General features: G+C 42.8%; 1 protein-coding gene across 8 annotated transcripts in view; it reads right to left on the bottom strand.

The window, feature by feature from the left end:
* CORIN (corin, serine peptidase) overlaps window positions 1-15,985 on the bottom strand; it is a 199,901-nt gene that overhangs the window by 15,122 nt on the left and 168,794 nt on the right. For all 8 annotated transcript variants that reach the window (XR_008308281.1, XR_008308282.1, XR_008308283.1 and 5 more), the window contains 4 exons: window positions 14,635-14,757; window positions 13,905-13,954; window positions 5,547-5,721; window positions 2,045-2,316 (listed from right to left, as the gene is read on the bottom strand). Coding sequence is in view for 5 of the 8 variants with exons in the window: in XM_053254366.1 (XP_053110341.1) it covers window positions 2,045-2,316; window positions 5,547-5,721; window positions 13,905-13,954; window positions 14,635-14,757 (620 nt within the window). In the remaining 3 variants the exon portion in view is untranslated. The remainder of the gene's footprint in view (window positions 1-2,044; window positions 2,317-5,546; window positions 5,722-13,904; window positions 13,955-14,634; window positions 14,758-15,985) is intronic.

The raw sequence follows: 15,985 nt of genomic DNA, 5'->3' as shown, positions 1-15,985 counted from the left end.
TGCTTCCCTGTCCCTCTTCTGAAGAAACCTGCATTGGATCCCTAAGAGTTAAGCAAATATAGGCCTGAGTCCAACTTTCCATGGCTGGGCAAGGCAACCGAGAAAGTGGTAGCCTCCCGGATCCAGACAGTCTTGAAGGAAACTGATTATCTAGACCCATTACAAACTGGCTTTTGGGTGGGCTGTGGGGTGAAGACTGCCTTGGTCCGCCTGATGGATGATCTCCAAATAGGAATTGACAGAGGGTGTGTGACTGTTGGTCCTTTTGGATCTCTCAGCGGCTTTCAATACTATCAGCCATAGTATCCTTCTGGAGAGTCTGAGGGGGTTGGGGGTGGGAGGCACTGTTTTGCAGTGGTTCCACTCCTACCTTTTGGGCATATTCCAGATGGTGTCCCTTGGAAAATGTAGCTCTTCAAAATGTGAATTTCTACATGGAGTCCCTCAGGGCTTCATGCCGTCTCCAATGCTTTTTAACATCTACATGAAACCGCTGGGAGAAATTATCAGGAGATTTGGTGCAGAATGTTATCAGTATGCTGATGACACCCAAATCTATTTCTACATGTCAACATAATCAGGTGAAGGCATAACCTCCCTGAATGTGTGCCTGGAGGTGGTGATGAACTGGATAAGGGATAACAAACTGAGACCGAATCCCAATAAGAGAGAAATACTCGTGTGGGGTCAGAACTCGGGAGACAATTTTGAACTGCCGGTTCTGGATGGGAGTCACACTTCCCCAGAAGGCACAAGTACACAGTCTGGAAGTGCTTCTGGATCCAAACCTCTCCCTGGTGTCCCTGGCTGAGGCGGTGGCCAGAGGTGCTTTCTATCAGCTTTGGCTGATATGCCAGCTACATCCATTTCTTGAGATAAATGACCTCAGAACAGTAATACATGCTGGTCACCTCCAGACATGACTACAGCAACGTTCTCTGTTTGTTTTCAGGTTTTGAGGTTTGTATTTTTGTCTTAATTTATGTTGTTGCAAATTGCCCAGAGACTGAAGTTTTGGGGCAGTCTACAGATCTGACAGAAAGATAGATAGACAAACAAACATGCAAACATCTACAGGACCACAAATTGGAACCCCTGAGCTAAATGATTCCATTATCCTTCTCATCTGTTTGTTGAAAGAATCTGCAATAAGCCACAGAAAATCAGATATTTTTCTGAGATAGAGAGACAGAGATATATCTGTAAGGCCTGACTAGCAGCATAGTTTTGCTATTTTGAAGGGTGTAGCATTTGCACAGATCCATTGTATTTGAGAGTGCCAATACATTTGGCTTACCAGTTACACACATTACATCCAGAGCCCCTCCATGGAGTTGTAGTTTTCAGCTACACCACTGCAATCAGGTATGAAGCAAGCCATACATACAAAATTGTAGGAGTCATAATTTGACCTTAGAGTCCATGATTAAAAAGCTTGTCCATTCATGGTATAGGTAATTAAGATAGTCTCCCGAGAAACCCAGAGTATCTTTGCAGTGTGATTTGTAGTAAAAGCCATGGCTCAAGTGCCTTGCAGTTCCATGGAATTGTATGCAAGAATAACCATCCAAATATTAGAAATCACTTACTTCTGTAATAAGAGAACACTTCAGTAAATAAATACAATGACTGGGATCCAAAGCAGGGTCCTACACTGAGTGGGAGAAAATCATATGTGCACATGCCATTGTTGTTTGGGTCACAGAGGTTACCTCTACTGAAGAGTCAAATTACTGTTCTATTCACAAAGCAGATATAGCCTTCAGCAGTGGGGACCACTGTTGCTAAACAATAATGAAATCCAGCTCTGTATGCAGTTCTCTCTGAAGCATGTCCCTTCTTTGGATCCCAGTCCCTATGTCATATTTAAACATGAAATGAATTTGGTTGGGAATATTTTATACGTTCAGATATTTCATAAGGCTCTGGCAAAGGTTCTTTGCTCGTGCTTGAAACAGTAGGCTTCCACCAGCACAGATAAACTGTCAGAGGCTGACAAAAGGTTAAAAGATTTGTGTGAGAGTCAGAAATTTTTTTCTCTTACTTTTGTTGCCCATGTGTCCCCAGCCAGTGATGTAGCAATAGGTATCTGGCTCAACAAGTTGCTCCCTGCTGGGTAGACAGACTGGCCTTACATAGCTTGTCTCATTGATGTCTTCATTAAGTTCCACAATGCTGATATCATAGTCCACTACAGCTCGATTATAGCGAGGATGCAGAATGACAGTCTTCACCATGCGGGTCTGCATGAAGACTGAAGGGTGATCCAAGTTGTTGATACCAAACACTACTTTCCACACGGCAGGGTTTTCTCTCCTTGTTAAAAAGAAAGAAATAAAATATTCAGTTGGCTCTGGATTTCGTTGTTTACAAAGAGCAGCTTGTGCCTCTCTGCCACAAAAATACCAGACATATAGGTGGTAGGAGGGAAACAGGTTTTTCCCCAAAACAGAAATGAACCAACTTCAATTGTTCAGTTACATGAAGATGACAGCTACTCTTGTCATGTAAACATGATGAACATATCAAATAATATGTTCTAAAGATAATATGCTCATGTTCTGAACATATCAGATCACACTATATGCAACCTGATCACAGTAGTGTATATGTCAGATAATATACACTAATTTAGTTATGGCATTTTAATCCCATACTTTCTCAAGGGGTTTGGGGAAATGTCCTATTTTATTTTTCTAACCATCCTATTTTATTTTTATAATAAAGCTGCTTGTCTGTCAGCAAGGAGTACTGTTGTTTTAAATGTGTTTAGAGTGTTTCATCGCAACATAAAGATTATTCATCATTGTCGGAAGTACTGTGATATGCAAAGGCTGACATTTAAAACCGCAAATATATTTTTACTCTCATGACCAAAACATGACTTGAGAACCATCTTCTTGAGTCACTGCATCTGAACCCTGTTGTGTTTTCATTTTTCATAAGAACAAAACAAGGACAGATTTTTAAAAAAAATTTAAGACATGTCCTTGGGGCAATAAGAAGTCATAATGTGAATGTGTTAACTATTAATAGCAATTTAACCATGCGTAAAAAATCAGACATATGAGTCTTGCATTACAAACTGATCTGTAAAAACATTTCAGTTTTTAAATAATAGGATTAAGGCAGCATGTGATATTTTTACAGCAAGTTGATCCATAACCATGTCTAATCTAGAAATTCAGAGATGACTTTAGAACAACCAGCTTGGGGAATCAAAGGGATGGCAAGGAACATTATTAGTGGAGCATGGATTTTGCTGTCCTTAAATATTTATAGAAGTAGGTAATTAATGTTCATTTATTTACCTTATTAGTGAAGCTGACTACGGCTGTTGTGAAAAGAAGTAAATCTGTCTGCAATTGTCTCTAACTTCAGATCAAGAGAGACTTTGACAACTTTATTACAATACTCATGCAAAGTCCCTTAATTGCTCATTTGTCACATGAGAATGTTATTTCACACACAACACTTTATGCAGGAATACTCACACCAATCACTTAATTTGTGTAGTTACCCTGTTTAAAATCATGTGACAGAAAAGACCGGAGTAGGGAGAGAGGTCAGTACCAGACCAGCTGGAATCTGCAGACCCTTCACCCCACCCCACCCCTGTATAGCCTCACCCAGCCCAGTTAATAACCAGCAAGCTAAAAGACTGGCCTGGCTCCTGGGAGGTTGGTCTGCTACTTGCCTGGCTGCACTGGCTTCTGCCACTTGTTCTGGGGTAGAGGAGTGAGTGAATGAGGCTTCTTTAAACACAGGCCTTTTAAAATAATTCAGGCTATCCTATATAATAAAACCCTAAGGTACCTGCGTCCGTGTCTCTTGCGGGTGTTCTGCGCATGCGTGGCGCACGCATAAAGGCGTCCGGCGAGGAGGCGGCGGGGGAAGCTGGGCGAGGCGGCAGTGGGCCCGGCCAGAGCTGCAGGCGGCGGCGGCAGTGGGCCCAGCCGGAGCTGGGGGCGGCAGTGTGCGGCGAGCCTGGCCGGAGCCGCGGCGGGTGGTGGGCCCGGCCGGAGCCGGGGGCGGCGGCGGGTGGTGGGCCCGGCCGGAGCCGGGGGCGGCGGCGGGTGGTGGGCCCGGCCGGAGCCGGGGGCGGCGGCGGGTGGTGGGCCCGGCCGGAGCCGGGGGCGGCGGCGGGTGGTGGGCCCGGCCGGAGCCGCGGGCGGCGGCGGGTGGTGGGCCCGGCCGGAGCCGCAGGCGGCAGTGGGCCCGGCCGGAGCCGCGGGCAGCAGTGGGCCCGGCCGGAGCCGCGGGCAACTCTTCTAGCGCCCGTTAATGTAACGGGCCTAATGTCGACTAGTAGGACCATAATATACTATGACTGCATTGTCTGACAGTTTGCTGCTAAGTTCCAGTCTGGTGGTTGAAGAATTTGTGGGGAGCACCTGCTAACTTCCCTTGCTACCCTTTGGAGTCATCCCTGTAGGAAGATGACATCCCAGATGCAAACAGGCCATGCAACTGATTGATTGCAACAGGATGCAAAAATGGACGCCAACTCCACCCCGCCCCCCTCTGAATTCAGAGAGACAACAATACAGAACATTGTGTAGCCATTCTTCCATCTCCAGTGTTGATGGGCCTTTGCAGGCCACAGACATTACCACAAAGAGCTGGGAATGGGTTGCAGTCGGTAGCGCAGCAATTGGCCCATGGCCTTTATGCTGTGCAGGCCTGTGCTATAGGAAAGACCAAGTTTCCAAACATGTTCAGAAACCTCTTTCTTCTGCATGACCCTCCTCATCAGAGTCTGTTCTTGACAGACGTTCTTTTCTGAGTGTCTCCACTTTCTGAAGATATGTGGATGGCTATGGGAGAGACAGCCTTTCAGTAGTGATGCCCAACCATGGCATGGGACTCCCTCCCTCAATCAATAAATGAAATGGAACTTGATATCTTACTTGATAGTAAATATCTTATTCCTTGAAACCATTTACTATACACAATGCAAACATTATCAATTCATGTCCAAAGCACCATGCTGAGGATGGGACCATCTGAAGAAGTTTCATAAGTCTTCAGACCATGTCCCCTGATGACTTGGGAAATGGGAGATCCATGAGCTGTATGCTCCCAATTTCCAGTCATAAGAACTCAGAAATTTCTGCTTTCAGGTTAGCACCACATCAACCTGACATTTAATGGAGATCAGTAGTCTAGGATTTGATCTAGTGTTGCCAATCTCCATGAAGTGTTGGGTTGGCATGGTGCCAACCCAACACTGCCAAAGGTTTCCGAGTACTTATGTTCATAAATTGAGAAAGTGAACAGTTCACAAATATCCCATGCACTGCTCATGAATTACCTGGCATCACACAGGTTATGGGGAACACACCCACTGCCTGAGTTCCATGTGATTCTAAAGATTACTGGCTAGGTGGGGATCACCTAAAGGCAATTTGGTGGCATTCCCATAACAACTATAGTATGAGATTAATGCATGGACCAACTGAAGACCACTTAAGCAAACAGTTTAGAAACCATCTAGCTAACTGCGATTCCTATACCTCTAGTAATCTGTTTTCAGCACCACTCACCCTTCAAAGCAGTGTGCCACTGTCAATACCCATTTCTTTGCAATGAGGACACAGCCACATATGTGCCCACTTGGCTCACTTTGCAGAGAACATTGCCATGGCCATCGTCCTGGGCGACTGGTCCTGCCACCAAGGATCCTCTTGGTCATGCGAGCTGCAGGGCGACGCCCGCAATCTATTAAAAAACATATGAACTTCATGCTAATATGTACTACTATGTATATTTATGTATATGCATTATGTATCTATTATGTACATTATGTATATAATATGTACTAATATTCAGCATGCCTTAAATTTTATTGGAAGTCAGGTACCTGTTTCAAAAGGACCCGCCCACCCCCCGTCTCTGAACCAGCTCAAATGCCGACATTCCGAACCGGTTTGGCACTCCAGAAAAGGAGCGCCAAACCAGTTCATGCACATCCCTAGAAAGCAGTGCCTAAGAATGATCTACACTTTATCTATCTATCTATCTATCTATCTATCTATCTATCTATCTATCTATCTAATTTATATACCACCTTATAAACTATCCCTAAGTGGTATACATAATTGAAAATACAACATATAAAAATGGAATAAAAAAACAATTAGAACAATTTCACAGAATAAAAGATTAAACAGTTTAAAATTAATTTTAATTAAAAGCCTGAGGAAACAGATGAATCTTGAGGGGTGTTTTTTTAAAGTAATCAGAGATTGAGAAGCTCTTATTTTGACAGGGAGCATATTCCAAAGTTCTGGGGCAGCCAAAGAGAACGCCTGGTCCCAAATAACCACCAAATGTGATGGTGGCAACCATAACCAAACCACCCCAGATAACAAAGGAGGCGCTCTCTTAAGTACTCTATAATAGAGCTGTTAAGGGCTTTATAGGGAATATCATTTCCTATATTTCATTATATTATTTTACTATACTACTGTGATGCTTTTAACAACTTTTTTGTGGATAATATCTCTCACATTTGAGCCGACTTGGACTCCACGGTTATGGCAGGGTCAACTGCAGAGGTGTCCAGTAGCACCCTGGGATTGGGACCAGCAGCAGAGTTTTACAATAGGTAAAGCTTAGGCCTGTGTCTAAAACGGCTGGTTTGCAAGAAACTGAAGTGTGAACTTTGGTTCTGTGAGCCAAAGTAATTGAATGGAATTGTTTATTCTGTAGTCAAGACCTGAGGAGAAGGGGAATTAACCCCATCCTGCCTTGGAGTTTGTTTATGCATTGTGCTATGTTGATGTCAATCATGAGAACCAGCTTGAAACTTGCTATGTTAATCATATTTAGAAGGTCTTAGAAAACCACATTTTAGATATCAGTACATGAATGCATTTAGAGTACATACTTTAACACAGTAACTGCTGAATTGCTTTTACAGGATATTTCCTGATAATATTTCTTATATACTATTTTCTAATAACAATTCTTTGCATGCTATATCTGAATAACATTTCTTGGAATTGAAGGCGCCAATGAAACTTTGGGAACTGACCACAGACTGATCCAGCTAGGCATAAACAGGGAGATTGTCATCTGAATTCAGTAAACATGCTAGCCGGACCCCACTAGAGTGAATGATGGGAGACCGGGAGATTGTTTACATTGAGGATGGAGCCAGAGAAAGGATTGACGTGACTGTCTTTGACTGAAGATATGACAAACAGTTTGAGGGGAGGATATATAAATGGGCGTATATACCACTCCAAAAGAGAGGCAAGCACACTAGGAGAGGAGCCCTACTCAGACCCCAGAGAATTGGATGTCTGCCCTATTGTGGGGGGAACCCCACTCCTGCCTCTTGGATTATTATGTGGATCATAAGCTGTTGAAGCAACCTGTGCCTCATAGCCATTCTTGGACACTATATGTCAGCTGCCTGGGCAGCTTACAGCCTCCCGGTGTTCCTCCCCTCCCATGGCCTCCTAAAGATACAGACAGCTTGGGCCGGTAAATATTATATCCACAACACTGCCTAAAAGAATGTCTTCCTCCAAGACTAACATACCTTTCTCATCTTGTCTCCTCTCCTTTCAATTTCTGTCTTCTCTGTTTCCCAGGAAGGTTGCTCTCAGCCCTGTTAGCTGGCCTAACAGCATTCTGCCTCGGCCTGAATTCCGCGCTGCCATCTTTTCTTCCCCCTCAATCCCTCCGCCTCTCATTCCCTTTGCCTTTGGCTCATATTTCTCTACGTCAGTAATGAGCTCCTTTCTCCCCCTCCTTTCTCTGTCTTGGACTCTTGGTTCATAGACTATGCATGGCTTTCTGCTTTCTTTGCGCAACCTTGGGCTATTTGGGAGCAAAACTGGAGATAACTGACATTACTAAGCTTCGTTAGCTGTATTAAAGAGAAGAGGTGATTTTAAAAACTGCTTAAACTGCTTGCAAAAGTAGAAGAGATATGCCGCTTGTTCTTTAGATCCATGCCCAATGTGGCTTATAACATCTAGCAGGAAGGTTGTTAGAGATGGCCTAGATGACATCATAAATGCTTCTCTGAGGGAGGGCAGTATACCTCCATGTTTGAAGGAGGCAATTGTGAGACCTGTGCTTAAGAAGCCTACCCTAGAGCCCTCAGTGATGGATAATTATAGGCTAGTCTCCAACCTCCCTTGGGTGGGCAAGGTAACTGAACAACTCCAGACAGTTTTGGATGATACTGATTATCTAGATCCATTTTTAACTGGCTTTAGAGAAGACTATGGGGTGGAGACAGCCTTGGTTGGCCTGATGCATGATCTCTGCCAAGGAATGGACAGAGGGCGTGTGACTCTGTTTGTTCTTTTGGACCTTTCTGTGGCTTTCGATACTATCGACCATGGTATCCTTCTGAATTGCTTGGAGGATTTGGGAACAGGTGGCACTGCTTTGCAGTGATTGTGTTCCTATCTCTCTGGTAGATTTCAGATGGTGCCACTTGGAGATAGTTGCTCTCTGAAACAAGAGCTATTGTATGGTGTCCCTCAGGGCTCCATCCTGTCTCCGATGCTTTTTAACATCTACATCAAACCGCTTGGTGAGTTCATGAGGAGATTGGTGGCAGGGTGTTATCAATATGCTGATGACACTATTTTTCCATGACATCATCATCAGAAAATGGCATAGTCCCCCTAAATGCCTGTCTACAGGCAGTAATGGACTGGATGAGGATAATAAATTGAAGTTGAATCCAAGCAAGACAGAGGTAATCATGGCGAGGGGTCATACTTTGAGGGACATAATAGATCTTCTTGTTCTGGGTGGGGTTGCACTCCCCCGCAAAGGAACAGGTACGTAGCTTGGGAATGTTTTTGGACTCAGGCTTCACTCCGGTTTCCCAGGTTGTTGCTATAGCCTGGATATCAACCGGTTTCCTATCAACTTCAGTTGATACGATAGCTGCGCCCATTCCTTGAGGATAATGATCTCAGAACTGTGGTGCACTCTCTGGTAATATCTAGGCTTGACTACTGCAATGCACTCTACATGGGGATGCCTTTGTATGTAGTTCAGAAACTCCATTTGGTTCAAAATGCAGAAGCTAGACTGGTCTACGGGGTGTCTTGGAGAGACCATATTATGCCTGTTTAAAAGCAATTGCATCGGCTGTCAATAGATTTCCAGGAAAAATACAAAGAGCTGGTAATTACCTTTAAAGCCCTAAATGGCTTAGGACCAGGTTACCTAGGAGAGTGCCTCCATGATCTCCACCACACATTAAGACGATCAAGAGAGGTATATGCGGCCATATATCCATATACTGCCCACTCGTCTGGTGGTGACTCGAGAGTGGGCCTTCTCTGCAGTCGCTCCTAGACTGTGGAATGCACTCCCTATAGACATTTGTGGTTTAACATCTTTACCAGCTTTCAAAAGAGCCTTTAAGACACATTTTTTTAGCCAGGCTTTTAGTAAGTTTTAAATTTTTAATTGCTGTTTAGATTTTTTTTTTAATTGCTGTAATTTCTGAATATGTTATTGTGAACTGCCTGGAGCCTATGAAGTCAGGCGGTAGATGAATGAATAAATGAATGAAATAATCAGCACTTTGTATTTCTTGGAAACATATAAGCAGCCAGTGCTGTTCTTTTAAAATCAGTGTTACTGTATATGGTCTCTTTGGGTTCATCCAGAGACCAGTCTGGCTACCGTATTCTGCACCAGTTGTAGTTTCTGGACTACATACAAAGGCAGCCCTACATACAGTGCATTACAGTAGTCAAGAAGGAGATTACCAGCATATGTACCACTGTTTTAAGGTCATTTACCTCCATAAATGGCACAGCTGAAGTATCAGCAGAAGCTGATAAAAAGTGCTTCTGGCCACTGCCTCAGCCTGAGAAACCAGAGAGTTTTGGATACAGGACTACTCCCAAACTATATACGTGTTCTTTTTGAGGGAGCATAACCCCATCCAGAACAGGCAGATCTAAACCATCTCTCAAGTCTTGACCCCCACCGCCCACAGTCAGTACCTTTACATTTACAACATGGAGAGCATCTCAGAACAACATTTCCCTAGTGGAGTCTGTCTCCTCCATATTAGCATATGATTCTTCCAGATCATGTGGAGAGTTTCCATCTGCTAGGAATGTGCAATACTACTGTGGAAACTACTCAAGTGATCCACTTGATGACATGGGCGTAGCTAGGGGAGAGGGGGCCATGTTCAGCACTCTCTCTGGTGGCCCCCCAGTGTGAGGGCGATAATGCAGAAAATAGGGAGGGGTGGAGCTGGAGGGCCCTCAGGAGCTGGGGGCCCGTGTTCTTTGAACCCTTTCACTCAATTATAGCTACACCCCTGCTTGATGAGCCCCACTACATGTTACAGCAGAAGCATGAAGAAGAAACTATGGAGATGCTGTTTCAAGCAGCCTCCTCATAGTGCATGTAACATGTTGACCAAGCCATGTGATCAATTGGAGCAGTAATATATGCCTCATGTTTTATCTCTTCCCAGTTAAATGTTAATTCCTATCTTGGCCATTTTTCCACTTCTGAATTTTAGAAAAGTTAGTACTGCTAATACCACTATTTTTATTTAATATTCATTCATTTCCAGCATTTTGTGATTAAAATGCCTGATGTTTTATTTTTCAAACTTTATATCTAGGCATACCAAAGTTAATCACTATCTGATTTTAAAAGCTTGGTAATACAGAATGAATGTAATGTAAGAATAATACATAGAACAGTGAAGATAATTTTTTAACTAATAAGCAGACAGGAATAAAAATATGGCATTCTCTTCACCCTTCTATGTATTTTTCTGGCATTGCAATCAGTTTAAAATAAGAAGTACTTCACATGTGACATGCAGGAATCTATAAAGTCACTTGCCAACTCACCAATGGTGAGTGCCCCTAGCCCTTTGGTGAGCAGGACACCCGGTACCATACAAATCTCCTCTTCAGAGGTCTAATTTCAACTGCAATTTTTGAGAAGGCAAGAAACAGCAGCGATCATTTCTGAGCAGTAGGAAAGGGCTCTCACTGGTCGCCTTCACATATAATGCCAAACCGGAGGCGAATGAGCCAGAGGTTAAATTTTGTGGTTGTCCGAATGCATGAAATCAGTTTTGTCACAAAAGCGACCTGAGGTTTCCAAACCTAAACTGTAATCTGAACCTTCAGTTTGTACTGAGCTTTGCTGCCCAAACCTCTGGTTTGAAGGTGGCATCATGTCGTCCAAATTCTGTAGCAGCCGTAACCTGGATTTTGTGCTGTGCCTGCTCCCAAAACCATAAAGAGGGTGGCTCAGTCAAGCCCAGAAACATTCATTCATTCATTTAAACATTTTTATACCACCCAAACTTACGTCTCTGGGCGGTTCTATGCCTGTCAGTTCTATGCCTGCTACGCTTTTTGCTGGCCATCGCTCAGATTGGTTGCCTCGCCCCCAGCCCCCACAGTTCCTGCACTCCTCCTGAGGTTGCCCAGCAACAGGTATGCCACATCGACACATCCCAATCTTCAATGTATGTCAAGAGAGAGACCCAAAGGGAGGGGCGCACTTTCCACTGCATTGGCAGACCAGGAAGAGGGAGGAGCTCCTCTGCCCAGAAACCGGAGGCTGCCAGACTGTGGTTGGATGATTGTCCGTGGGACGATTCCTAGGTTCAGCTAACCAGTGGTTTGATGCTATGTCCAAAAGCAGACATTGTTTCCTACTATCTCCATATCCAGCAAATAACAGAAGGCACACTTCTCTCCTAACACCTCTGTCTGTGGGCCAGAAAAAGATCTGAGGGAAGAGAGGAGAGTGGTGGCAACCACAAAGAATGGCTGGCTACTGAGCCACAACTAAATTTGTCAATCCCTGGTGACATGATATTTCCAAGTCGGAGGACATCTTCTGGAGGAGTATCATGTGCTAAATATATATTTATCACAGCAAGTCACAGCCTTAAAGTATTGAGGTCAGAGACACCACACAAGCAATACTGTGGATGCAGGCACAGAATGGATAAGTCACAGTGGATAAGCTTGATCTCAGTGCCATTCCAGAGTAGGTTGATGAATAACAGGGGAGTAACAAAATGGGGTTACAGTATCTCAGGGAACCAGTCTATAGGCTAAGTCATTTTCTCTGTTTCATGAAAAATGAGGTCCAAAAATATTAGAGTAACAGAATGTGTCCACTATACATGATACAGAATATGTGGAACATTGTAGCCACTCCTCAATTAACTACAGATATTTTACAGCTATTATTAAGTATCATGACGAGGAAGCCAGAATCAGGAGAGGAATCAGGAGAGGAGAACTGGTTTTGTGGTAGCAAGCATGACTTGTCTCCTTAGTTAAGCAGGGTCTGCCCTGGTTGCATATGAATGGGTGACTTGATGTGTGAGCACTGTAAGATATTCCCCCCAGGGGATGGAGCTGCTCTGGGAAGAGCAGAAGCTTTCAAGTTCCCTTCCTGGCTTCTCCAAGATAGGGCTGAGAGAGATTCCTGCCTGCAACCTTGGAGATGCCCCTGCCAGTCTGTGAAGACAATACTGAGCTAGATAGACCAATGGTCTGACTCAGTATATGGCAGCTTCCTCTGTTCCTATGCCACAAAGAACAACTGGCAACTTTATTTAATACAAGAGAGTGTAGAAAAGAACTCTGCAGGAACTATCTGCAGGTAACACAGAACTGAACTGAAAGTACACTTCTCAATAGTTGGACTCAGGCACTTCCTGGTATGGCAAATCAGGAGGTCCAGTATACTACAAATATGGTGAATTTTAATGGATCTAAAAGTGCCAACAGAATAGAACCCAAAGTGTGGCATCCTTATCCTTTGCAGATATTGGCTGAACTGGTGCTTGGTCCATACTACAGATCAATTTCTGGAACATACTGGCCAGCCAATATCGGTTCTTCTAGCCGTGTGTAACCCTTGCCACAGGATATAGATGCAGCAATTTATAAATAGATGATAGCAGATTTTTAGAACTATGAGAATTATATAAAATTAAAGTTTGAAAGTCTCTTAGCTTATGAGATGCCTACTGCAAAACTAGTGGACTTGTGATAAAGTAACAAAACCAATGCTTTCAGAACCATTATACCCCACAATCGGAGAAGGCACATGAAGAGAGAGACAATCAGAAATATTTCATAGCTTTGACTTTAATTGCTCCCCTAAGAGAGGAAACCCATCCACAATAAGGTCTCAAAGTCTATAAAATTCCATAGTATGCCAATGGGCAAATTGCTGGCATTTGGCAAAAATAAAAGGTACATTTAAAAAGGTAACAAGAGAGAAATACTGTAGCTGAAGCCTGTTTTGGTGCTCATGGCTGCACAGTGCAAATGCAGCTTTAGTAAAAGTTCTGTTAATTATATTTTGATTGGTTGGTATGTGTTTTTATGCCAGCAGGTAAACTCAGAGGTGGCAGTGCCTAGGGCAGGCATAGGAAACCTTTGCTCTTCAGCTGTTGTTGAATTACAACTCCCATTGTCCCCAGCCATAATTATTGTGACTGTGGATGATGGGAATTGTAGTTTGACAACAATTGGAGAGCCAAGGTTGCCTACCCCTGTCTAGGTGATAGAAAGAGTTGTTTCTGAGAGACCTGTGTCTTCCATTGAAATGAACAGGATTCAGTTTTAGTTGGATCAGGCCTTCTCTGTTTCACTCTGTCCCCTATCTGCAAAATGGGGGTAAAAGTGATCAAATTTGCAGGATGGTTGGAAGCAAATATTCTAAAGCATTGAATCAAATAAATAATAAATAAATTGTGTACATTAAAAGTGATATATAAATTATCTGATAAATGAATGTAAATTGAGATGCATTCTTAGCAATGAATGGAGCTTATTGGTGTTTTAAATATATCTATTAAGGAAAATCTTCTTCTTCATAGGTAGAAAAATAATGCATCATACCTTCTTTGGTGCAGATAAGGGAAATAATGCTTCTGCTTCTGCATTGCAACCTAGATGTAGAGATAGCTTTTGTGAGGGACAATTTTATCAGCACACATCTTGCAACAATACAAGTACTGGCATCTCCTATTAGACATCAGTGGTCTTCCTCTTTTACACTTGAAAAACAGGATGACTTTATTTTTAGAGACAATATTTGAGTTTCATTGATGTCTCCAATGGGTTTGGACTGGCAAACACACCTTGCAGTATAAACCAGGGTTTTAATAACCTGTCGCATAACTGGGATGTAAGAAACTGTTTGTAGCTTTCAGCCCCTCTAGCAGGAATTGCTCCATTACTGAAATGAATATAAAGTGTCACATTTATGGCATGAACTAGTAAGTTATCTTTCGCTGTGAAATCACAGTGAAATCCAAATCATTCACTGTGAAATCTGTGATTTCATATAGAAATTCTGCATGTCAACCAGCAAACGTCTCAAAGTGTCTAATTTGAGGCATTTGCCAAATTTAAGTGTAAATGGATGCCTTGTGTCTGGTTGTGTATTACAATATGGATGCATTTCAACATCCAAACTGCAGTCACAATTCTGGATGCACGAAGTACTGTAAATCTGCATGCAAAGGCTACTTTCAGATATAGATTTCCTATGCTGGATATGGGTAGTTGAGCTATATAGGTTAGTCTCCATGCACAGTACAGCAGCAGAAGGCTAGTTATTCCTTACCCTGTCACTAAAAGGGCATGTAATGTGGACACATTTTTGCTTTCCCAGCCAGAGTGTAGTTTCAACCATTTTGCATGCTGTGGCTGTTCATATTCTGGTACCATTTCCATCACAGGTTGCCCCCTGAAACAAACACACATTTGCAGAAACTCAGTACATTTACTTTTATCAAAACCTGAAACGTATGGAAAATGATGCTCTAGCACCCCCAACTTTCAGGGAAAACTTACACCATGTGCTGACCATGGAGAACCCTTGCTCGTTTGCAGGTTGCATGAGAGAAACATAGCATTCAAAAGCTCCTTCTCACATGCACAGTCCCAACACATACTATATGTATACACCAGAATTGCCGCCAGCAGCAGCAAGCAGATGCTACATGTAAGATGCTTTCAAATGTTACAATTTATGCAGCATCAGCATAAGGTAAGTCTTTCCTTACAGTTTCCACATGGGGTAACAAACATCCCAAACAGCTCCTTAATAGACATTTGAATTATATCCTATGTATTATGCAAGGAGGAATTTGGAAAAAATTGCACCAGATTAGTGAGAAAATGTCTGACTTCCAGGAGAAGACGTGAGAGTAGGAAATGGAAATTGCAAGCATTTTCTCTAGTGGCCCAAAGCATAGCTCATTTTACTTTACATCTGTCCAATGCATTACTGGGTGTGTGTGTGGGTGTGGGTGTTTTATAATGTTAATGATCACATTCAGTGTTGGTCTCCCTGTGGATTTCTTCTTCCTAACCATTCTTTCCTTACCCATTATGCATCTGTCAGTCTAAATCCTCTTGCTTTTCTAATAAGATAGTATCAGGAGTATTCATGGAGAGGAGAGTTTTATTTTCCTTAAGCTGATCAAGAGAACTATTCAGGCAGAATAATATTTCAGATTATATTGAAATCAGGAATATCTTTTTTAAAAAAACTCAAAAAGAAATAATCAGATCTGGCAAGTCTGCAAGTCCAATTTCTGGCTCTCTTTGCCTTAAGTAACTAAAACCTTTCCTTCAAAGCTCTCTGCTACAGGGCTATTCATGCAAGTATTTAAACCCTAAGGCTATTAATTGGTGCTGTTGGTTCAACCAGGTACTAACATTTCATTAAATTAATTATTTCTATTCTGTACTCCCCCACTTAGTAAATTCACACCTGAAAGGAGCAAAGATCAATCAAACACAGGGAATTCTTGCATACACGGTCTGTAGTCGTTTCACCAGTCAACACATGTACAATAAAGTTCCCCTGACTTCAACTAGATATTAGGGCATCTATGTTTGTATGCTCAGTGCTCACAAATAAGGCATATACCTCTCAAACTTTAGTATGGCAAAGTGAAGGCCCTTCC

This window comes from Hemicordylus capensis, chromosome 5 (assembly GCF_027244095.1).
Source record: "Hemicordylus capensis ecotype Gifberg chromosome 5, rHemCap1.1.pri, whole genome shotgun sequence".
Lineage (NCBI taxonomy): Eukaryota > Metazoa > Chordata > Lepidosauria > Squamata > Cordylidae > Hemicordylus > Hemicordylus capensis.
The sequence above is the reverse complement of the archived record's forward strand: the minus strand, read 5'-3'. Positions and strand labels throughout refer to the sequence as shown.